Below are 26040 nucleotides of genomic sequence, written 5' to 3'. Positions count from 1 at the left end.
TTTGAAGCTTAATAGAAATCACAGTTAGAAATTGGACTAGCTTCAATAATCAAATATCTTTGATAAGACTACAGTATGAAAAGACACTAAATAGCGCAAAGAGCAAAAATATTATATTTTAACAAAGGATTACAACAATTCAAAAACCTTCAAAAAGAAAACGAGAAGTTTGAAGCTTATATCGTTGTTAAAAATCACTTAGGATAAGAGATAAGATAATATTTATTTGCAAAAGAACTATCACAAGCTCTAAAGAGCCGAATTCGCTTTATATGTCACTAAAAGCTAAGAAAAAAATCAAAATAGTACATTCAGTCAAACACTTAAAATTAAAAGGAATTAAAAAAGGTTTAAACAAAAACTTGCTTTAACAATCTAAAATCTTTGAAAGATTGCAGTAGGAAAAGACAGCAAATTGTCTCAAATTGTCTGCGGTTAAGAGACAAGTGACAACGAGAATCAATATATAGAAGCCGGCAGCGCACCGGGGCCCGACGGCGAAGAGCCTTAACTTTAAGAAAAAGATACATGTCAGTGACGTCATTTATGTATACATTATTGCAGTATTGCAATGACGTTGTCATACATACATGGAAAAATTGAAAAATTTTCGGCCAGAAGAAATATATATACATACTAGCTGTTGGGGTGGCGCGACCCCAATACCTAGTTGGTGGGGGCACTTCACGCCCCCCAAGCCCCCCGCGCACGTAAGTCGTTACGCGCCATATTAGTTACGCGCCATTGTAGTTGTGTCCCTGTGTCACACCTGTGATATATATATATATATATATATATATATATATATATATATATATATATATATATATATATATATATATATATATATATATATATCATGAAAAGAGAAATCACCAATGCAACAGCACAAAAAAAAAAGACAGAAGGAGAAAAGGAAGACTGTTTTCCTAAATTAGTGATTAATATAGACCAGCACTTGAATGAGGCCTTAACCCTACTCATCCAAACAATCACATAGGTCAAACAGCATTGCCATACACAATCAACCATAAAGAATAATCCATGGACAGGCAGTCATGTCGTCAATAAGTATAAGTCGTCATTTACCAAACAATAGAAAAAATAATATGGACAAATAATTCAGAGGCAACACCCAACACAAGGGCTCATCAGGAGAATACACTAGCCTATATAGGGTTTCGCCACTTTAAATTCTCTACCCAGCACAGTGTTGTGGCTACCACAGAATATCCATGGCATCCCCGTGTCAGGTATCACCCCAAAATACATGCCTATGAAAGAAAAAAAAAACAGCAAATGTAAAACAACCAAGTAAAACCAAAACAAGCTTATCCTGTTAATATATCCCTCTTTTTAGCAACAATAGGTAAACAAAATATTATAAATTTTTACCAAATCACAAATATTAACATATTGAAAAAAACCTGAATGAACTAAACAATAATAGAATTCATCTTTACCATGTGGCTAATTTTTAAAAATCCGCTCAATTAGAAACACAATTCAAAATAAATGGCGCTGCGACAACATTTCTCGAACCTCCGAAATTAGTTGAAAATTTCTTTAAGTATTTCTAGATAATTCTTTTGATATTTATTTAAAAGTTCGTTATAATGAAAACTAAATTTTTTAAATTGCCAAGTTAATTTATTTGCAGAAAAACCTCTTGATATCAATTTTTGGCTTAAGATTTTACATCTATTTTTAAAATCAATATAATTACTACAAATCCTTGCATAACGAAGTGACTGTGAGAAAAACGCTGAATATGTGATATTTGAGTGTATATTACTTTCAGGGAATGGGAAACTAATCACTTCAAAATCAAAATCATCCGTTTTATTATACATTTTAAAACTTAATTTATTATTATCACAAATATTAATATTTAAATCTAAGAAATGATCTTCATGACCAGCGCCATGACTAGGCTCAAGAATAAGCTCTGATGGATATATATTTTTAGAAATATCAATGAAATCCTTACAATTTAAGACCAAAATATCATCTAAATATCTTTTATTATTTGACAAAGCATGTTTTAAATTAATTGGATTATTCTTATCCATCATATATTTATATTCTAGTTGACTTAAAAATAAGTCAGCTATAAATGGGCTGGCATTCCCCCCCCATGGGAATTCCCACAATTTGCTTGTACAAATCACCCCCAAATCTTCTATAAGTATTGTATAAAACAAATTCTAATAACTCAAAAATCATATCCAAGCTGTAACATCTCAAGTTAACTGTAGTATTAAAGCAATTTGTCCATATAGCTTTTTTATTATAAGTGTCTATTTTTAAGAACCTTTTACTAGATAAGAGGAAAGATTTCTTGATAACAGTTTTTAAATTATCTAACACTACATTAAGTGATAAATTAGTATACATTGTCGCAAAATCGAAAGACTCAATTCTTTTAGCTGAAACCATTGTTAAAGAATCTATCACCTGCAGTGAATTGTTAACACTCCAATATGGATTAAAATTCGAAATTTTTTAAACCAGAACAATAGGTTTTAAGTTTATTTACAATTTCCTTTAAAATTAAAGAGAGGTCAGTAGCAGCAATGCGGGTTGGACATTTAGCTGCTCCAGCAATAAACCGTGGTTTAAGGGGATTCTTATGAAATTTTACAGTCCAATATAGGAAAGGGAACTTTTTATCATTGTCATTTATTTTGATATTAAAATTTTTAAAAAGTATTTCTTCAGTCTTTTCAATTAAATTCTCATCCTTTATATTTACCTTTTCGTAAACATTAGTTGTGCATAACTCCCTTTTTAAGATATCACAATACAGCTTCTGACAAATTATGGCAAAATTATTATTAGCTTTATCCACTGGCACAATTACAAATTCATTCTTTAGATTAGAAATTGCTTGTTTAATCTTCGCATTATAAAATAATGATTTAGTGTTACTATTTTTTAAGTTAGAATATATTTTATTTCTTATTTTACTAATAATTAAATTCTTCCAACTTTGAAAACTCTCTTTATTTTTATTCTCTTTCTTACACCACTTATCAATAAATAAATCAAAATCATTTTCCAAGCCATCAAGAACACTCGATGGTTTCAGATGATGAGAAAGACGCAAATTAGCCCCTTTATTCATTATAATTTGAAGATCATCTTGCTTTATTATTGACAAGTCCCCTGTTATAACATGTTTGTAAGTAGGATTTACAAATGGGCCAAGTTGCTTACAATTACAAACAGGTTTCCAATTTATATCACTATCTAGTCTTTTTAGTAATAAATTATAATTAAAAATAATTTGCCCAATAGTTTTTGAAAATTTATAAGTTAAAACTGGACTATCATTATAATTCAAATTACTAGGAAGGGCCTGTTTCACATGCCGCTGATTTAAAATTTCTGGTAAATTAATATCTTCAATCTGCTTACAAGTAAAATTAATAGGTAAATATAATCTGTTATCCTTATTACTAATCTTATCGAACTTTTTCTTTTTTGAAATAAATTTTGTTTTAGTTAGAATGCAAATTGTATCACATATTACTTTAAAATTATAATCAAGAGCTGTATTATTCTTAACAATCGAGAAAAGTTTGATTAACTTCCTCTTGGATAAATTATTTAGACATTTTATTACAGAAATCGTACCCCTAGATTCAAGTAGCTGGCATAGATCTATAGAAAGCATATGTATATCTAATTCATTTTTTCTATTATTTTTCCTATGTCCTCTCGATCGTTTTTTACGTTTAGTAGGACAAGTAAAAGAAGGATGGTCCATAAAACCATCAATACATTTAACAACAACATGAGACATGTCACCATATTTTGCTACACGATCATTTAGCCCAAAAGGATAAGCTGTACCAAGAGTATGGATCCAGAAATCCTCCTGTTTACGTAGTCTATTATTCTTCTCTTCATTATTTAAATTTTCTAATTCTAAATTTTCTAAAATTGTGACAGTTATATCTGATATGGAACATTTACCATTATTACAATGTTGAACTAGATAGTTATTAGTTTTTTCATTATTAACTGTTGTCTTATGTCCAGAAAATCTTTTATATATATTATTAGTTGTTTCCCCCACATATTGTAGGCAGCATCTATACCGCATTTTTCTAACGATTGCCATTGAGCTTTGTTGATGGTGATTGCTAATCGAACATTCCCTGTGTCACCGTCTTCATTTATATATCCCTGTTGTAGTTGTGTCCCTGTGTCCTGGTTGTCATGTATATTTCCTGTGTCCCGGTCGTCATTTGTGTCCCGGTATCCTAGTCTGTAATTTCTCTTTGAGTGTCCCGTTCGTCATTTATATTCCCTCTGTCCCGGTTTCCCGGTCGGCATTTGTGTCCCGGTGTCCCGGTCTGTAATTTCTCTTTAAGTGTCCCGGTCGTCATTTATATTCCCTGTGTTCCGGTCGTCATTTGTGTCCCGGTGTCCCGGTCTGTAGTGTCATCTTATAATGACGTCATATACAAAGCCTTATATACTTATAATGACGTCAAATGCAAACCCACAAACAAATTAACATGCATATAAACAATTGATTTTTATAGATATATATAGATATAATTTCTTTTTTAGTTATTTTCTTTTTTAGTTTTTTCTTTTTTAGTTTTTCTTTTTTTTTAGTTTCTTCTTTTTATTCATTTATTTTCTTCAATTTGTCAATGTTCATTCTAACATTGACACTTGGAAAAATCTTTACGTGCCAAGCATGCTAAAGCTCAACAATTTATAGTAAACCTCAAACTTTTGGGTATTTGTTTTAAGGTTTTCGAATTACTTTAATCTATTGTCAAAATATATTGAAATATTTGTGCAATTCCCAGTTTTTTTTTTTAGTTTTTTCTTTTTTTTTAGTTTTTAGCTTTTTAATAGTTTTTTTTCTTTTTAGTTGTTATACCTTTTTTTATTTTTTAGGTTTTTTCTTTTCAGGTTTCTCTTTTTTTTAATTTTTTCTATTTTTTATTTTTTTCTTTTTTTAGTTTTTTTCTTTCTAGTCTTTTTTTAGTTTTTTACCTTTTTTCTTTTTTCAGTTTTATTTTTTCAGTTGGTGACATTCTATCTTTTTCAATGTTTTTCAATTTGTCAATCTTCATTCTAACATTTACAGTTGGAAAAATCTTCACGTGCCAAGCATGCTAAAGCTCAACAACTCATAATAAACCTCAAATTTAAGTATCTGTTTTAAGGTTTTCGAATTACTTTAATCTATTGTCAAAATATTTTGAAATATTTATGCAATTCCCAGTTTTTACATTTTTAGTTTCAGTTTTCTTTTTCTTCTTTATTTCTCAGACATAAATACATATCGCCGAACCTTTATTTTTTTAACTGAAATCTGGTAGGCATTGATGACCTTATCCAAGTCAAAATCCCAAACCCAATCATCATCGCTATCATTTTCAGTTTTGATACGTTTTGACTCTCGCTGTCCAGGTTGATCTTCATCTAACAGCTCGGTTTTGCGTTCTTTAGCCGTAAGCCTTTTGGCATTAACTCTTTGAGCAGCTTCCTCGGCTGTTTCTTCCGCCATTGTAGGATTTGGTAATATTCTATCTTTTCAATGTTTTTCAATTTGTCAATGTTCATTCTAACACTGACAGTTGGAAAATCTTCACGTGCCAAGCATGCTAAAGCTCAAAAATTTATAATAAATCTCAACATTTTAGGTATTTGTTATATTGCTTTCGAATTACTTTAATCTATTGTCAAAATATATTGAAATATTTATGCAACTCCCAGTTTTTACATTTTTAGTTCCAGTTTTTTTTTTCTTCTTTATTTTTCAGACGTAAATACATATCGCCGAACCTTTGTTTTTATAACTAAAATCTGGTAGGCATTGATGACCTTATCCAAGTCAAAATCCCAAACCCAATCATCATCGCTATCATTTTCAGTTTTGATACGTTTTGACTCTCGCTGTCCAGGTTGATCTTCATCTAACAGCTCGGTTTTGCGTTCTTTAGCCGTAAGCCTTTTGGCATTAACTCTTTGAGCAGCTTCCTCGGCTGTTTCTTCTGCCATTGTAGGATTTGGTAACATTCTATCTTTTTCAATGTTTTTCAGTTTGTCAGTGTTCATTCTAACATTGACAGTTGGAGAAATCTCCACTTGCCAAGCTTGCTAAAGCTCAACAATTTATAATAAACCTCAAAATTTAGGTATCTTTTTTAAGGTTTTCAAATTACATTAATCTATTGTCAAAATATTTCGAAATATTTATGCAATTCCCAGTTTTTACATTTGAACTCTCAACACAAAAATTCCTACAACTTATTTTTATATATATAGAAGAAATAATCTGGCGTAACGTTTTTTTAGTTTTTTTCCTTTTTAGTTTTTTTTCTTTTTAGTTTTTTATCTTTTTATTTTTTTTTAGTTTTTTACCATTTTTCTTTTTTCGAATTACTTTAATCTATTGTCAAAATATTTCGAAATATTTATGCAATTTCCAGTTTTTACATTCTAGTTTGTTTTCTTTTATATATAGATAACATATAATCTGGCATAACAGACATAACAGACAGACAACTTGTTTTTATATATGTAGATTTCTTACAGTAAATCTTCATTATTATAGTCCTTTATTAAAAAACACAAAAATGTCCATACATATTTGAAAATGCTTTTTCTTTTTGTTAACTAATGAATCCTGTTTATGCTCATATCACAGTTATTGCTTTCTAATTACTCTCCCTTAAATAACAAAAATAAACAATAAAATAAAATGAAATTAAGAATCCGAACAAAATAAAATTAAAACAAAAAATTTTACAATTAATAAATCTTCTTTTTCTAGAAGTTTACCACATTTGTTTTTTAAATTTACTAAACTATCGTTCTATTACTAGGCTTAGTGTTGAAAGAGTAAAGATGTTAAGGGCACACACCTCGGAGAGAAGACGATAATCCAGTGATCCATTAATCATTAAAGGATATACAATGTTGCCCAGTTGTCCGTCAAAGCTGTAGCCGAGCAGAGGAATTATATTGATATGTTCCAACCTACACAGAAAAAAGATTACTAATAAAAGTAGGTATCAAACAGTCCGTCAGTCCGTCGCACCAAACTGTAAGTAAGGAGTGACCCGGCTCAATGGTAACCGAAACTAAAAAAAACTGAATTTTCATACCAATAAATGCATAAAAAATCTGAGAAAAAGTCTTAAAAAATTTGCGTTTTTTCGAAAAAAGAGGGAAAAACCCTCTAAAAGTCATATAATCTTCATGATTCAGCGTATCATCAGATTCAGCGTATCAGAGAACCCTACTGTAGAGGTTTCAAGCTCCTATCTGCAAAAATGTGGAATTTCATATTTTTATTTGTCAGAAGAAAGATCATGGATGCGTGTTGATTTTGTCTTTGTTTTTTTTCCCAGGGGTGATCTTAACGACCCAGAGGTCCTAGAATATCGCAAGAGGGCTCATTCAAACAAAAATTAAAAGTTCGAGTGCCCTTTTTAAGTGACCAAAAAAAATCTGAGGGCAACTAGGCCCCCTCCCACACTCATTTTCCAAGTCACCCGAACAAATTTTGAGATAGTCATTTTGTTCAATATAGCCGAAAAGTCTAATAACTATATATTTGAGGATGACTTAATCCCCCAGAGTCCTCCAGGGGTGGGCTGCACTTTCCAAAAAGGTGATATATAGGATAAGTTGTAGACATTTAATTTTGATATTTTCTTTATTTTCATTTAAAAGTGAAACTTTTCTTCTTATTTGATCAAAGTAGCAAGGATACGTGTAGTAAATACAATAAATGACGGTTAAAAAAGGGTAATTAAAAGACTTAAAGGAATGTAAACTCGTCAAACTATGTCTCTACAAAGAAAACTCCTCGATAACTTTAGTACTGCATTAAATAGACATTTAACTGTTTTAAATAATGCATAAATCTGTATTATACGGTACCCAGGTGTTGCTCTAATCAATCAATAGGCTACTATAGTAGCAAACTGCAAATAATGTTTTAATTTGTTCCAGATTTTTCCATTTTTCAAGAGAAACGTGTTTTCCAGTTTTATTGGTGTTCTTTCGAAGATTTATCAGCAATAGAACTTAAAACCATACAAAGCCTTTCATAATGCTGAATAAAACTTTGTTGTCTTACTCTTAACAACTAAGATGGAACGGTTGCCGCTTGATGGAAACCTTATACTTTATGGCTTGTCAACGCGTTGAAATAATAATAATTTATTTCAAGCTTTGTGAAATCTATAATAAAACCTATGGCTCCTTCATTGTAACTCCTCTGATACGTGATCTTTCACTGATTCTCTGATTCGTGAATTGCAAGCTTGTGCTTGAAGTTTGAATCAAGTAAAAAAGAGATGAAGGATGCGGCACTAGACCCTTAAAGTCCACACCGGCGGTGCTGATCTCTGTTTCAAGGCCCTTCAGCCAGGAAGTGCAATGGGAGCTGGGGGCCAGCCATCCTGTCCATTCACACCCCCTTCCTGCCTCCCTTCCCCAGATTTCTTCAGGTACCCATTTAGATAAATTTTTGTATGCTTTCCAACGGTTACTTCCTCCCGTTGATTATACCCCATCACTTATTAGTGGAAGCCTTTCCGTGTAAGAACATATTAAATATACAAACAAGTTCTAAAATGTTATAATGGTTACAACAATTTTAAAAGCAATATCTATTATATAGATTTCCTTTGAAATAGCTAGAAAATAAGGTTGTATTGCAGTGTTATGTCTCACAGAAGCTATTGGTTTCTTCTCATATTTGTCATGTCCCAAACAACTTTAGATTACCAACTGTGCTGTTGTCTACCCATGGATTTATTATCTGAACAGATACAAAGCGATATAAAGAAGTATTGCAATACAGGAGCAGGTATACAGAAACCTGACGAAGAACACAGTAAAAAAGTTTACCTCTTAAGAGCGTTTACTTCTGCGTTGAACATTTTCTTCGTATATTCATTGTCCGTTCCAGCTTTGAGTCGTTTTACAGCAACCCTCGTAGTATTATCCTCATATCTGAATGGCTGATATCTACAAAAGAAAAAAAGTCCTATTTTAGCAATTAAACCCTTAGATAAACTATATAGCATCTTTAAACTTTCTACGCAGTAAAATAAGTCACACAATAAAGATATAAACATAGAGAATTTATTGCATAAATTTTTTTTAACCAAATATAATAAATGAAACATTGTAAAAAAAAATCTCGAAAGAAGCACCGAATTCCTATTCACTTGCCTGTAGATGTGATTACTAATTATACCATCATGAGAAAAAATCCTGTGCTCAAAATGATAGATTTTAAAATAGAGAAAGGGTCCTGGATTCTTTTTAGCTTTGAAAACGCACCTCAAAATGAGTTTCGAAAATGAGCCGGTTCAAAAACGGGCCTTTGAAATTCAGCCATTTTCTAAACTAAGAAGTAAGATAAGTAGCGCTAGCCATGCGTCACGTAAAAAAAAAAAAAAAAAAAAAAAAAAAAATTAAATTCTATTTTCAATACATCCCAGATTTATAATTTCAGACGACATTAATGATTGAATTTTGACAGAACAGACAAATGTGTTGCAAAGATTTTTTTGGTCTTACTATCTCCAAGGGTGAACGAAAAACGATAAAACCTGAAAAAAAGAAACTGAACAAGGTAAATTTGAGTAAATAAAATGGAAAATGAAAGAAAAGGCAATACTTGAACAACGACCCGGGTTTAGCGTTAAGCAATGTTAAGCCATTAGTGTTAAGCCGTGTTTAGCGTTAAGCAATGATGAACAACTACAACAGTTAACAAATAGAGAAATTAAATGAGCCAACCTCGATACTGAAGGCGAAAAAATCAATAAAAGGCGAATCACCTTACTACTTGAAATCAAAACGGCAAATGAATCGAAAGAGAAAAAAATACATTAAATTAACTATAAATGATTTAATTGTACATAAATTCTATTCGTTGCTATTGGCACATCCAAACATACAAAATGCCTCTTCCATCCCTCTTTCAGCCCTGGTCCACCACGGTCTTGATAACAAAATCCATTTTGTTGTAATTTTTGATTGTCAAATTCAGTCGCCAGAGAAAATGGCTTCGTAGGGGACGTTTTTATATGACCTGAATGCGGTAATTTGATTGAAAGAGAATTAGAACACACCCTTATATTTTAAAAGTAAGAATCAAATAGGTTGTTCCAATCAAATCTCAGTAATACTTTTTCTAATTCAGTCACCATTTTGCAGTAAAATTAGTAAGATTTTCTTAATTTCCAAAGTTAATTTTTTTGCTTACCGCATTCTCTTGAAAGGTTGGTGGTTATTATCATTTAGCACTGCCGGCGGCTTGGTGGACGCCCTCCTCGATATATTCGTCTCTCTTATTGTTTCTTTTCATTAGCCGATTTTTTTCTCTTGAATTCTGTTTTTGTTGTTAGATTTTTTTTTTCATGTATAATCTTGAACCAATTTGGTCACAGAACTTTTTAACTCAAGATGACTACTTCCATGAAAATCAATAAGGCAAATTAGCAAAATTGTCGTAGAGCAAAATTTTGTAACTAAATAATAAAAAAAAAATGAAAAAATTGGCGAGTTCAAGTTCCAACACATTAGTATACTACGTTTATATACATTTAGGACTTGAGCATTTTAGCACGTACTTCGTCTGTTAAGACAATTAATAAAGATGACTAATGTCTTGAAAATCATATGATTAAATACATCTATGGACAGAAAAAAACATCAACAAACTGTAACATAAGAATCCTGGGTTGCCAATATAAATCATAATATCAATTGTTAATAATTACAATTATTGTCAGTAAATGTAAAATCAAATTTCATCATCAGCAGAAAAATCAGAGAAACCAATAGAGGGAACAGGCATGATGGGATTAAAATTTGATATTGAAATTTGGGCATATATTACCACCTAAAAAATAATATTCCCCCCCCCCCTAAATATGATCAAAACTCAGCTCCAGCTAAAGCTTTGTTCACCTTTTACAGAGGACTTGAAAAATCCTCTTTGTGGAATTTTTGTTTTGTGTTTTTCGTCTTTTTATTTTTTTTTTTTTTTTTTTTTTTTTTAGCAAATACAGCTTAAAAATTTATTTGTGCCCCTATTGCAGATTATTTTTTTTTTGCATTGCAGACAATAAGGAATATTTTTAATTAACTTATTTAAAAGTCAACTTAAAAATCTGCAATAGGGGCACAAATATTTTTTAAAGCTGTATTTGCTAAAAAAAAAAGACGAAAAAAAAAATTCCACAAAAAGGATTTTTCAAGTCCTCTGTAAAAGGTGAACAGAGCTTTAGCTGGAGCTGAGTCTTGATCATATATTAGGGGGGGGGAGGTAATATTATTTTTTAGGTGGTAATATATGCCCAAATTTCAATATCAAATTTAATTCCATCATGCCTGTTCCCTCTATTGGTTGCTCGGATTTTTCTGCTGATGATGAAATTTGATTTTACATTTACTGACAATAATTGTAATTATTAATAATTGATATTATGATTTATATTGGCAATCCAGGATTCTTATGTTTGTTTGCTTTTTCCATCTTTTCTTTTAGTTTTGTTTGTTTGCTCTTCTCTATATTTGTTCTTATCCTATGTTGATTTGTTTTTCCTATGTTAGTTTGTTCTTCTCTTTTAGTTTTGTCATTTGTTTACCTTTGTCATGGGTTATAAAATAAGATGAATCGTTTCAGCCAGCGAAAAATGAAAACAAAATTTGACTAGTAAGTCTACAGCATATTCTATGCTCTACGTAAATTCAACGCTTACTTTAAGCTCTTAATTCGTAGTTTATGCATCATATTGTCATCCGTGTTGGAGGGTACAACACCAACAAAAACAGAGCCAAATAAACCACGTCCATCCATCTTCCGACCACCATCTTTGAAACTTCTCTCGTTGAAATTGTCGGTGATTTCTTTGATTAATGCTGGTGATAATTCAAGTGGTACATTGGTATCTAAGGGAAATAATTATTATTATAATCGCCGAGGCTAGAAAACGGAGAACTAAAATACAGTAGCAAACCAGAAGAATTTCAATGCAATCCTGAACAACATATTAGAGATAGTTGAAATAAATAAAAACTGATGTAATTCTACTAGTTTACGTTCAATTTACGATTTATGTTTGCTCCGCGTAATATCCATGGTGCCAATATGACAGTGTTTTTATTAGCCAGCCTCTTTATATGCTTATTAAAATTTAGGGCGGCAAATGAAGGCAAGGTAATTGGAGCCGTTTTAGCGGGAGGGGGCAGAGTGGCCACTTGCCAGGGGCACAGTAATTTTAGGAGCGCAAAATTTAGGATAAATAGTTTAACGGTTATAATCATTTTGTAATTTTTTTAATGTCATTTTTATTAAATAAAATAGAGGCTGCAGTTAATAAATGAAAATAATTAATAATAATTAACTAGTTTATATAATAGATTAACAAATTATTAATTAATTAATAAATTAAAAATGATTTTGTTAATAATTAAAAATTTGTTAAATTTTGGCCAGAAAATTTTTCGGGAAATGGAGTAGGGCTAATCAAGACGTGGGACAAGAGAGGCCACAGCCACAACTGAACTATAAGAAGGGAGGCTAATTGAGATTAGGGTCCCCAAGTTCCCATGTACCCCGTTTTGTGTCGGTAACCATATCACTATTATATTTAGTGTTTCACACAAAGTTGCTCTTGTCGTAAGAAGGGAGTTATCATCGGTAGCACCAATATTGCAGGCTTAGTCCAAAAAAATTCATAAGAATGAAGAGAGTTATACCTGTTATACATAGAGTTATACAATTTACGCATATACCTAACTACGCACGTATCTGGTTAGATATGCCGGATCTCAACCAATTCTACATGTGGATTGGATTTCATAAAATAGTTCAAGATTTCAAAGAAGGCGCAAATATAGTAAGAAATTATTTCTCGAAGTGCCATGAGGGAGGGGGTGGAACTCCAAAAAGCTACAAGAATCAGCCGTGATATTGAAAATTATGAGTCAAATCTTACAAAAAAAATATATTGGCTTGATTACATGACTGACTTTTAAGTCAGCACTTTCATTAGCTGGAAAACCGGTTCAGATTCAGAAACAAGTTGGTTCGGGAGGTTCTATCCTGTTTGAAACAAAAATAATAATCCAGTTCCAATTAAACATTTCAACGGAGATCAGAAAAGCTAAATTCTTAAATCAATAGTATGCAAGGCAACGGAATATCACTTACCCTGACTCTTTCTTCAGTTATTGAGTTATTTGCTGATCCCTAACGTATCTTTATAATAATAAGAAAAAAAGAAAAACTAAATCTTATAATAAACAAAGACCAGATGAGAGGGAAGAATTAGCGTAAGGCCTCTTTTAAATATATACAAATTGTGTTTTGATATTGTCAATGACATTGTCTTTTTCACACACTCCCTTGTCTTTGCCACTTCAACAGGATTCATATACAAACTCACTCTTTTTCATGTTGCTTCAGGGACTCGTGTTAAGGTGGTATGTTTAACTTTCTTCTTAATAGATTCACACTTGATACAACTATGTTCTTATTTTTATTTCTTTGTTACAGAACGCGAGCTAAAAACATGATTCTTCAGTGTGTATATCCAGTATATAAAATTGCTGATTAATGAAAGTTAAATCACAACAACTAACTTTCTAATTTAATACTTACAATTAGATTCAATGTCAATTTCATCTTCTTCTAGGATATATTTTGTTGCTTCGCTGATGCTAAGATCAGTAAACTGGGGCTCAAATCCTTCAAGATTAAGCATCACCTTTTCAAGTTCGTCTTCTGTTTCAGGCGGATTATCATCTATGACATAAAATAATTAGAAAATTATTACGAAGAACAGAAGGACAGAGTCATCTATATAGCGCATCTGAGAACAGTTAGGAAACTTTCAAAAAGCTCTATGGAATGGTGTGAGAATCTGCATACTTTGGATTATAAATGGTAGGTTTTTTAGTCATAAGATTCCTTTAGCTAGAAAGAAAAATCCATCCCCCCCCCTGAAGCCTCAAGCCCTTTGCATATTGGCAATCAGACATGGCACCAGGAATTTATTATCAAATCAAAAGAGAAAATCTAGTTAGGGCACAAAATGAATCGGTCTGGGAGCACTTCAACTATACATATTTTAGGATTGGAGATTTGTTTATTGCAGCTACTAAGCGAGCTCGATAGAGTTCACCATAGACTCATAAAAACAAAACTTTAAAAATTCCACCTCTACAGAACTATTATTTTATAGATTCAGTCTGTTAAAGGTTAAGAATTGAACCTCTTCAGAAGAAGACATGCCAGAGCAAAATAGACACATTTTAAAATGGTAATTTTATGCTTATTTTCATGGTTTGATTCACATTTTTGACAATTCTTCCCCAACCTCCGTAGCTGGAAGTTACTTCAACCAGCCTAGCCCTAAGCAACATAATGGTCTATCTTGGACTCTAGCCTCGAATGGTGTCATATATTCCCAGGTTACACAAAGAAACTAACCAAAAAAACTAGGGAATTCTTTTTTTTTATACGCAAGAAGTATCAAGGAATCGTATTTCCCTTTCCCCCCCCCCTATTTATCTGTTTATGAATCAGTTTTCATCAACAATTATACTACTTTTTTCTACATAGCCTACGGCTGAATGAGACCATTAGAGGGATGCCGGGTTGAATTGTCAAAAACACAAACCAAACCATGAAAACGAGCATAAAATTAGCAATCTAAAAATGTGTCTCTTTTTGTTCTAGCGTGTCTCCTTCTGAAGAAAGGAAATAAAAGGTATATTATTTAATAAAAGGTATATGAATAAATTTTCAGTGTGTTTTTTTTTCAAAATAAATGCTTTACAGTATCTAAAATGCAAGGTAAACAACATTTCACCTAAAGTATTGCCTATCACTAGAGACAACTTTTTCACATATTTATGGCAGTCCATGAATTCCAAATAGGAAGAGCGATACCTGTTTTGAGGCAATCCAAGGATCGATCTATTTCTTGTATTTTTTTAAAGAATGAAAGTACTGCTCAGCCAAGTCATTCACCATTAAACATGACAAGTGATGCTCGGAAGGGGCTACGTCTGGTGAATACTACAGGTGAGGTATAAATTTCAATTTAACCGTTCCATGGAAGTTTTTCAAGGATTTTGCAACATGTGGCCGCTCCACAGAAGCAGTCAGAGAAGTTGCCCTCGTGTGAAAAAAAACATTCAACGTTTCTTGGCTTCACCTTATATGGCGCCCAGTATCCTTGCTTCTAGATCATTCCTATTGCTTTAAAGTGTTCTGAAACCGTTGGCTCATCTGCATATAAATTTTTCGAAGTTCTGCAAGAGCACTCTTTATCCTCAAGCTCGTTATTTTTGATGTGTCGGAACCATTTTCTGAACGTCGTCGCTGACAGAGCACATTGCCACCGCAGGTCTCAAAATGAATTCCGTGTGCTTCGACTGCCTATTTCTTCTGAATAAACTATTTTAATAAAATTCCTTATGAGTGCACTTGATTTTGCACAAGACTAGACATTTTCAAAACCAATAAAAAAAAAAAAAAATTACGCAATAGTGTACAACATGCAAGGTTATATACTCGTATTTCCTTTAAGATGCATCATCATTTGAAACTTTATTGACAAAAGTGCTGCAAATGTCATCTTTTAAGAAAGAGCCATAACTTATTCAAGGACCTTAGAAGTGCTTTAATTATCTATTTTTAATAACTTTGAGCAGTTATTTAAGCACTTTAATGATAAATAGACACAGGCTTACATATTTACCTCACTGAACTAAAAATAAATCTGTATGCATAAGACCCTTTTTACACGATCCTCAAAACCGATTTTTGTAAGGTCAAACTAAAATTCCTGCATTGGTTTCAAGAGATGAATTGCCTAAAGCAAAACAAAAGTTATTAAATATACTGTAAGAATTGCCCAGTTAAAACAATATATTACTTATTGTTTCAGAAAAAAATTCAATTTCTTTTTATATTAAGGATTTCAATAGTTCAAGCATATCCAAGTAAGAATTATTTCGTTTTATAGATCGGTAAGTCAGCCCAACCAAGGACTTATTTTTATATGTTGGTTTAGAGAAATGGTTCGGTGAAAAGACCTGACAGTTAATTTAAAGAGTTTATTCTTCCAACATCGAAGGTGAAGTTAATTTTATTTTATGTTTAGGTTCATTGTCATTTTGACATCTAAATTATACAAATAAAAACAAAACGTACATTTCAATAACTCTCGTGTTATATAAGATGCTGCTCTATGCATATCTAGGGCCCTCATCAATAGAGCAAGATCCCCCACTTTTGGTCTCTTTCTGCCACTTGTTCCCCATTCTCCCAAGAGAAGCTTAAATGGAGGCACACCTCGACGCCTGCTCTCTTCTTCAATCATCCTAAATGGAGAAAGATAAATTAAACAAATGAACTCTACTGAAAAACTGCATGTGAAAGAAGCCGGAATACACTCTAGATTTGAAGTATTTTTGAATGAAAAATATCCAGGACTAGCTGTTCTATTTCATAGCCGAACTTAAAGTCACTTCTCATCAATACTCCTATGAATAGAGAGCAGAATAAATAACATGAGATTTATTCAAATGAAGATGCTTAAATTTCATACATAATTTAAAAGCAAAAGCCTAAGTAGGAAAAACTGATTTGACAAATTTGAAGATTCAAATTCCACACCAACATGCCAAGTATACTAAGAGGAAGTAGACTGCCACCTATGAAATTGATAAATTTAGGCCTCTTCATTTAAGGACAAAATCTGTCTCTAAACAAGGTAAAATTTAAATAAGAACAAGTGTTTCAAATCAAAGTCCAGAACCAAAAGAGGGCGAAAATGTAGCGGGTTCTGGGTCATGACGAGTCAGGACCTTGTAGAACGATTAAATAAGAAACTTTCTTTTCAATGAATACTCTGCACAAACTGTTTCCAATGCAAATTCTAGCCTTGGACTTACTAAAAGAACACTTACTAGCCGATCACATGGAATCTTCTTGAAGCTATACAAGACGATTGTAAGACCGGTTCTTGACTTTGGAACCTGCCTCGCTGGTTCTTTTTACAAAGGTGAAATCTATAGTGAAAGGCTATCTAACCTAAAACTCTCATCTTTGACCTTCTGACGCAAGCGGAGTGACATGCTAATCACAAACAAATTTGTCAACCAACCCCAAAATAAGCTCTTTACCCAGCTACCCAACGAAAGACAAACACGAGATCATTCTAAGAAGCCTCATAAGCCCAGAGTTAACTGTTGAATCAGACAAGATTTCTTTAGCCAAAGGGTCGTCAATGATTGGAACCGTTTAAACGAGGAGGCAGTGTCTTCAACACCAGCAGAAGTTTTTAAAAGGAGACTCGACAAGAATGGGAAGCCAAATCTTCAAGATACAATTGGAGCTGCTCATCAACTGTGACTCATAAATAGTGATTCATGTATACGTATATAATAAAAAATTGTGTTAGAATGCTGACGCTGCTTGTCATACCCAGCCAACTCGCATACTCTGTCGGAAATTGAGGTTGTGCGACGGTGTCTACTTTAAACTACAGAAGAATGGCCCCCTTGATCATACCCATCTGTGGTCACTGTTACCAATGGATCTTAAATTGCACTATCCTAGCACACTCTCAGTCGGACGACGTGTCACTGGGCCGTAAACACAGTCATAACCCTGTTCTTTTACATTTTGTATAAAATGTTTTGACCGCCATCTCAACAACGGAGCGGAACAGATCCAACATTTGACATTATTTCACTCCGAAGTGTGAATTAAGGTTAGGTAAAAGAAAAAGGAAAGGAAGGAAGATGATAAATTATAAAAAGAACAAAAGGCCATTGATCTGATAAGTAGCCTATCTAGGCAAGGGGCCTAAATGACCATATTTAACACTATGATGCTTGTGTGTGTGTGTTTGTGGGGGGGATCTATCAAAACAGAAAAAGATAAGTGATTGTTATGAAAATAATTGTAAATACCATAGCATTTGGGTGAGGTTAGGACTGGTGGCTTGTTCCCCCCTCTTCCTTTATATTTCCAGTTTCTATGAAAAAAAACTAAATTGATAAAAAATACTAGACACAACACTCAAATATAGTTAATGTTTAACGATTCGAAACTTGCTATGTGCCAAAGGCAACCAGAAAACGTATGTCATCCTTACATTTCCATTTTCTATGAAAAAAAACTAAATTGATATAAATGTTCGACAAAACACTGAGATACAGTTAATGTTTAACGATTCGAAACTTGCTCGGTGCCAAAGGCAACCAGAAACCGTATGTCATCCTTACATTTGTCTCTTTCTTTGTAGGTAACTTCGAACCCAAATCAAGAAATGTTTATATTTCCATGTTCTATGAAAAAAACTAAATTGATATAAATGTTAGACACAGCACTCAAATATAGTTAATGTTTATCATATTAACACAAGTTATAAAAGAAGATTTAAAACTGTGCTGGTGCATTTGGTCCTTTTCAAACCTTTTATTGCAATGGAATTCAAAGGACAAAAAAAAATAATAAATACTTAGCTACGCACACCATATGTGCCTGTGCATCAGACAAGAGATACATATCATATTAGACAACAGTAATGAAAACCACTAAACTGTTATTTAGAAAGAGTTCATTTACAGATGTATTTTATAAACCAGCAAATATATATATTTATATATAAATATATAATATATATATATATATATATATATATATGTCTATATCTATCTATCTATTATCTATATAAAAATAAGTTGTCTGTCTGTGTGTCTGTCTGTGGATCAGGTGACGTCATATTTCTGTGTTGACTGACGTCATGAAATTAGTTGTCGTCATTTTTGCTTTGACGGTGACGTCATTCAAGATATTTAAGACATATGTTCACGTAGAAATCTATTAATGTTTAAGTTTACAATGACTGATGAACTTACCATGGCAAAAGCCGATGAAGATGCTCAAAGAGTCTATGCCAAAAAACTTGCTGCTGATAGAGAAAGTCAGAAAAGAAAGCGTGCCGAGGAATCAAAAGAACAGCAAGGAAACAGGCTTGAGGCTGATAGAGAAAGAAAGAACAGAAAGCGTGCCGAGGAATCAAAAGAACAGCAAGGAAACAGGCTTGAGGCTGATAGAGAAAGAAAGAACAGAAAGCGTGCCGAGGAATCAAAAGAACAGCAAGGAAACAGGCTTGAGGCTGATAGAGAAAAAAAGAACAGAAAGCGTGCCGAGGAACTACCAGAGCAACGCGGAAGCAGACTTGCTGCTAAAAGAGAAAGTGAAAAAAGAAGGCGTGCCGAGGAATTACAAGAACAGCAAGAAATCAGGCTTGCTGCTGATAGAGAAAGTAAGAAAAGAAAGCGTGCCGAGGAATCACAAGAACAGCAAGAAATCAGGCTTGCTGCTGATAGAGAAAGTAAGAAAAGAAAGCGTGCCGAGGAATCAGAGCAACCTGAAAGTTATCGCCTGGCATTCAGGTACAACCCAGTCGATGATTATAGCTTGAGTAGATGTGTTCAAATCGGGACAATGTCTAAAATTTGTCCCTATTGCAAGGCCTTGAAATTCAATGGTGAAACAATGGGAATGTGTTGCGCCTCAGGAAAAGTTAAACTTCCTCTATTGGCTGCACCACCAGAGCCATTGAAGACGAATGAATGCTTGCCTGAAAAATTCTAATTTATGGGCACACGTAAAAATATTAAAATTAACTACAAATATGCGTGTCCGATTGCAAAACGATGACTCTGGTCAAACATTTTCAGATCAATTGCTGACAATTGGAAACGGAAAGCTCCCAGTAGACTCAATTTCAGGAAGTATACAACTACCTGCTGATTTCTGTAATTTAGTGACATCCAAAAATGAATTGATTGAAAAAGTATTTCTGAATATTCTAAAAAATTATAAAAATAATAAATGGCTAAGTGAAAGAGCGATTCTCGCACCCAAAAATATAGACGTCCACGAAATCAACAATATTGTTTTGACCAAGATTCGAGACCAGGCAGTCCTTTACAAGTCAGTCGACACAGTTTTGGAACCAAATGAAGCGGTTAATTATCCATCTGAATTTTTAAATTCCATGGATCTTTCAGGGTTTCCACCACACGTGCTACAACTAAAAATAGGCGTACCAATAATACTTTTAAGAAATATAAACCCACCAAAGCTTTGCAATGGCACTCGACTTGCCGTAAAAAAAACAATGGAAAACCTAATAGAGGCCACAATCTTGACAGGGCCTTTTGAGGGTGAGGCTGTTCTTATTCCTCGCATTCCCATGATTCCAACGGATCTGCTTTTTCAATTAAAAGATTGCAATTCCCAATTCGATTAGCATTTGCAATCACCATTAACAAAGCTCAAGGTCAATCATTAGAAAAATGTGGTATAGATCTTAATACTGATTGTTTTTCCCATGGACAATTGTACGTTGCATGTTCGAGGGTCGGTAAACCTGACAATGTATTTATATGCAGCGACAATTGGACAGCGAAGAATGTTGTATATTCGCAAGTTTTACGCAGTTAATTTGTATTGTATCTATCTATCTATCTATCTATATAAAAACGAGTTGTATGGATGCATGTTTGTTTGTTTGTAAAAAGAGCGTTTGCATATGACGTCATTATTAGTACATACGGCTTTGTATATGCACAGACAATGGGAAAGCCAAGAATGTTGTTTATTCGCAATTTTTACGTAGTTTGAAACACATATATAAATCTATCTATATTCACAGGTGGGACACAGGGACACAACTATAATGGCGCATAACTAATATGGCGCGTAACGACTTACGCGCGCGGGGGGGCTTGGGGGGGCGCGAAGCGCCCCACCAACTAGCGCCACCCCAACAGCTAGTATATATATATAAATAAGTTGTCTGTGTGTGTGTGTGTCTGTCGAGTGACGTCATGTTTGTGTGTCGACTGACGTCATGTTTGTCGACTGACTTCATTTTAAGGATTGACCTGTATGCGTCGTGAAGTTGTTTGTCGACTGACGTCATGTTTGTCAACTGATGAAATTACATACCGGGACACCGGGACACAAATGACGACCGGGACACAGGGAATATAAATGACGACCGGGAACCTCAAAGAGAAATCACAGACTGGGAAACCCGGACACAAATCACGACCGGGACACAGGGAATATAAATGACGACCGGGACACAGGGACACAACTACAACGGGGGCGCCGGAGGCACAGGCGGGATATATAAATGACGACCGGGACACAGGGATTGTTCGAATAGATATTACAGACCAGGAAACCGGGAAACAAATGACGACCGGGACACAGGGAATATAAATGACGACCGGGACACTCAAAGAGAAATTACAAACTGGGACACCGGGACACAAATGACGACCGGGACACAGGGAATATAAATGACGACCGGGACACAGGGACACATCATTCGAATAATGAGGTATAGATCTGAATACGGATTGTTTTTCCCATGGACAATTATATGTTGCATGTTCAAGAGTCAGTAAACCTGACAATCTATTTATATGTATAGACAATGGGACAGCTTCGCGCCACCCCAACATCTAGTTGGTGGGGACGCTTCGCGCCCCCCAAGCCCCCCCGCGCGCGTAAGTCGTTACGCGCCATATTAGTTACGCACCATTTTAGTTGTGTCCCTGTGTCCCACCTGTGAGTATATATATATGTATATATATATATATATATATATATATATATATATATATATATATATATATATATATATATATATATATATATATATATATATACTCACAGGTGGGACACAGGGACACAACTACAATGGTGCGTAACTAATATGGCGCGTAACGACTTACGCGCGCGGGGGGGCTTGGGGGGCGCGAAGCGCCCCCACCAACTAGATGTTGGGGTGGCGCGAAGCTCCACCCCGACAGCTAGTATATATATATATATATATACATATATATATATATATATATATGAATATATAAATATATTCATATATATGGCAATAATGAAGATAGACAAGCTTCAAAATGCATAAAATACATTCAAAACATTCAAGCCTTTGGCCTGAAAAGGCCTAGGAGACTACATGAATTTGTTGATAGGAATTTTAAGTTCTGACAAACTTTCTCCTAATGGTCAGTAGGCCCTTCCAATACAGCAACAATTGCATGAACAGTAGAGGAAATAATCTACATTTGCACAAATCTATCTGTAAGCATGAAACATAGAATATTTCAGTCCTCAAAGTTTGCACTATAAGAATACAAACAAGAGAGGTAGTATAATTTAGTGATTGGTCTGATATAGATAGCAAGTCCAACAAGAAGCAAAATCATGCATGAAGGCAACATTCTAAGTGAATAATCAATAAAAATGGGCCATAATGAAAATTAAGTTTAACCCATTTAGGGGGAGGGTTCTAAGAATAAAATTCCTTGTCAGGGCATAAATATTTAATGAACCAAAATTTTCATATCTTTTTTTTTATTTTGGAGGGGGGGGAATCTAGACGCCATAAATTTGTTCTAGGTATGTTCTTTAAAAACATGAGGTTGCAGCCTAATTTTGTTATATAATAAAGAATCTTACATACTGAATGTGTTCAATTTTATATTTTCTTTTCCCATGAATCAGATTATCAGATGTAACAGGCATAAACTCAGGAATATGGGCCATCAATGTCTTCCACTCTTCCTGGGTCCCAGTTGTTCCATGATAATGATAGATACCTTCCTTATCAAGAAGCTTGCCAAGAGTACATTTAACAGAATCTGGCAAATTCCTCAATTCTGTTTCTTCACTTATGTCAAACATTAGTTTTCTAAGAGAAAAATACTTTAATGAAAATAATACATAAGTTTAGGAGATTCCTGCAAAATATAATAGAAACAATCCATATAGATGAATAAATCTCTTATTTTTTTTATTGGAATTAATTTTGAGTTAGCCAAATACAAAAGCATTATGGAAGGAAAATGCACTATACAGAAATGACAACTAAGTTGTGCCATTCTAAAAGAAAGTAAAGGATAGCTTTTCATAGATTGAACAAACTGTTCAATAGTGAACTATATGTATAGTTTAATTAAATGAACCCATGTCACCTCTAATTAGTATTACAGCATCCTACGAATCAAATATAGGACTTTATCAATGAAAGAATAAACTGTATACAATTTCAGTTCCTCATTACTACTGAAATTTCTACCATTCAAATAATTGTCATTCGAGCAAAATAGATGACAGTCTAGTAATACCAGTCATTACCTTAGAGCAATTATGAGGAGGGGTAAAATGAATCAAGCAAGGGGATGGCCCAACTCCCCAAAAGACAATGAAAAATGTACAAACTACTACATTTTGAATTTTTCAACAAAAATGGGTCGATTTTCTGGCAATAATTCCCCCAACCCTTGCAGCAAAAAATTTTAGGCTACCCACATCTGGAAAAATTGCACAGGTTTATTTGAATTCTTGTTGTTGAAACTCTTCTTTGAATCTATGTATATGGGGTATCATTCCAGAAAAGCTTTACAAAAAGTTTCAGCACTGACCATAGAAGATGTTTAGCATTTCATCAACACATTTGGACACAAAATTCATGATTCAAGATAGTAAGAATTAATTGCCCCAAAAACTCTGATAATGATGCTCACCAGCAAACATTAACAAACTTGCATATATCATCAGAAAACAATGCAACTGAGACTTGAGACTAACTGAAATTTCCTTTTAATACTAAAAGGAAAACAATTAAGGCAGAGGAGAAATTACAATCCTAAAACATATACCTACCTACAAATGGGTGAGAATTTGAAAAAAACTTGGGCTCCTTCTTTAAGCTGGCAGCTTTTTCTTGTGTGCAATATATACCCTAATCAAGGTTGCCCCCTTCATGGCAACCTAATACTAAATATTGTTTAAATCAAGGAAAGAACAAGAGAAGTTACCAAGACAAAAATCAGAGACAACACTAGCTATGGTAAGGCTAGCTCTAGGACTGCTATGGTAAAAAGCCATAAGAGCAAACCACAGCCCATAGAAACCAAAAGTTTAAAATATCTATTTAAGAACAAATCTTGGGGAACTCATCACCAGAGTCATTTAAATATGCCAACACAAGGGATATACTACATAGTTTTATTCTTTTAAATTTTAGTGTAACATCATTTATGGTTGTAATCCACCCTATGTGATGTCATTTGTGACTTAGATCATTTTGTCCATGAAGATGTAGGCCAACCATTTAGTGCTAAACAGAGAGCAGGTCATCCTTAATTATGATGAGAGGAAGTCACAAAAAAAGATTTAAGGGAAATGGGAGCTTCCTTGGAGGAAGTAAAGAGGGAGGCTTTGAACAGATTGGGATGGAGGAGAAGAATGCATAGCTGTGTTGGCCTCAGGCAGCTTGGTGCTGCAACAAGTTGTTAAAAGTAGTAGTAGGACTGATGTGTCCTCTTTTTTTTTCCTTCATTGCTAGCAGGCACTGGAACATATAGAAAGCTGTTAGAAGGCCATTTGAAAGGGATTTGCAATATAAGAAAAGGACAATATTAAAATAAAATACATTTTCTGAAAGAAAAACAAGAAGAAAAGAGTGACAGCATCGAAAATTCATTGAGTATATATGATTTGGGGGTATTAATGCTGCACTATAACTCTTCAGAAGGAAACACTATAAAATTCTGAAAACTGCTTCTAAACATTCCAAAATATATTCTACTATCATTGCTTAAGGTATACCAATGAACCTTTTCCCAACCCCTTGATGGTCAAATATATACCCTGAGTTTTATGTACATAAACCTGCTATTTCTACAGCAGCAAATTTGAACATAAATTAACACTGATATTTCCTTTAAAAAAAAGTCGCTTGTCTATTGAATGTGTGAAGATTCAAATTTGATGCCAAGACATGAAAATTATAATCCAAATATACTTATACAATTTTTCGAATTGAAAATTTAAGTCAGGTGCACACAAGTTTAATGGTTTATTTTTGTTTATGGAAGATGATGATACAGTAAGTAATCAAGAAGTAAATCCAATCATGAGTCTTGGAGTTGAATTCTTCAAGTTTGTTAAGGACAAAGGGAGGACCAAAGATTCTCTAAAAGACTATCCAAATGCTATAAAACTGTTTTAGATATTTAATACCCTCTCTCATCACCTGTAATATAGACTGCCTATTTTCTGCTGCAAGAGATGTACTGACAGCAAAAATCAAACACTTAGATGATGCTAAGTTTGAGAAGATTTTGCTGCTAAAAGTAATTGTATTTAATACCCCTTTCCCATCATCTGCACCTTTTTTCTGCTACAGGAGACACATTGACTGCACAAAACTATACAATGCTTATCTTCTGCTGCAGGAGACATATTGACTGCAAAAAGAACTACTTAGATGATGTAAAGTTTGAGAAGCTTTTGGTAATAAAGTTAAACAAATATGTCATGACTTCTCATTAAAATAAGGACTATTTTTCAGGCATTCTCATCTATTATTAGCAAACAATTCTAAGGGGTCAAAGTAGTAGGATATTAAATGTGCTATTTATTATAGCTGCTATGGCAAATACTGTTCATAAGAGGTTTTCATGGTTTAATTTTAAGAAAATGTAATGTGTTGTTCACATAGGTCTGATAAGCAATGCTACTCATTTCATCCATTTAAGATATAATAGAACAGCCACATAAAGCTAATATCTTTGCTCATTTTGAGTTTTATATCTTACTTGACAGATTGATACCATCAATTAAGCATTATTACAGTTGATGCATAAAAGAAAATGGAACTGATGTTCATTTTCCTATTCCCCTAATTACATCAATGTGAAAATGTTTAATGTTGTGCTCAGAGTGATAACACAGAATAAAATGTTCAAAAAGATAAAAAAAAAGCTTATTTGAGATAATAATTGGCTATGGTATGCTTATTATGTCATCTTTTGTGTTCACCCAATGAATTGCCATGAAAGATGATACTGGTACACTTTTTAGAAGGCTCATATTGGTTTAATGAATGAAAAGCTAAA

At 33.4% G+C, this 26040-nt stretch overlaps 1 protein-coding gene across 7 annotated transcripts in view; it reads right to left on the bottom strand.

The window, feature by feature from the left end:
- Window positions 1–26040, bottom strand: part of LOC136029164 (interleukin-1 receptor-associated kinase 4-like) — a 102428-nt gene that overhangs the window by 75019 nt on the left and 1369 nt on the right. For 5 of the 7 annotated variants that reach the window (XM_065707264.1, XM_065707265.1, XM_065707263.1 and 2 more), the window contains exons 2-7: window positions 22599–22826; window positions 16235–16404; window positions 13673–13816; window positions 11769–11958; window positions 8899–9018; window positions 6900–7014 (exon numbers count right to left, since the gene is read on the bottom strand). In XM_065707264.1, coding sequence (XP_065563336.1) covers window positions 6900–7014; window positions 8899–9018; window positions 11769–11958; window positions 13673–13816; window positions 16235–16404; window positions 22599–22819 — 960 coding nt within the window. In that variant the 5' untranslated portion in view covers window positions 22820–22826. Of the gene's footprint in view, window positions 1–6899; window positions 7015–8898; window positions 9019–11768; window positions 11959–13672; window positions 13817–16234; window positions 16405–22594; window positions 22827–26040 lie in introns of those variants that run through there. The other 2 variants (XM_065707267.1, XM_065707270.1) reach the window with 2 other exon arrangements.

Source organism: Artemia franciscana, chromosome 7 (genome assembly GCF_032884065.1).
Source record: "Artemia franciscana chromosome 7, ASM3288406v1, whole genome shotgun sequence".
Classification (NCBI taxonomy): Eukaryota; Metazoa; Arthropoda; class Branchiopoda; order Anostraca; family Artemiidae; genus Artemia; species Artemia franciscana.
This window is presented reverse-complemented; position numbering and strand designations above follow the sequence as displayed.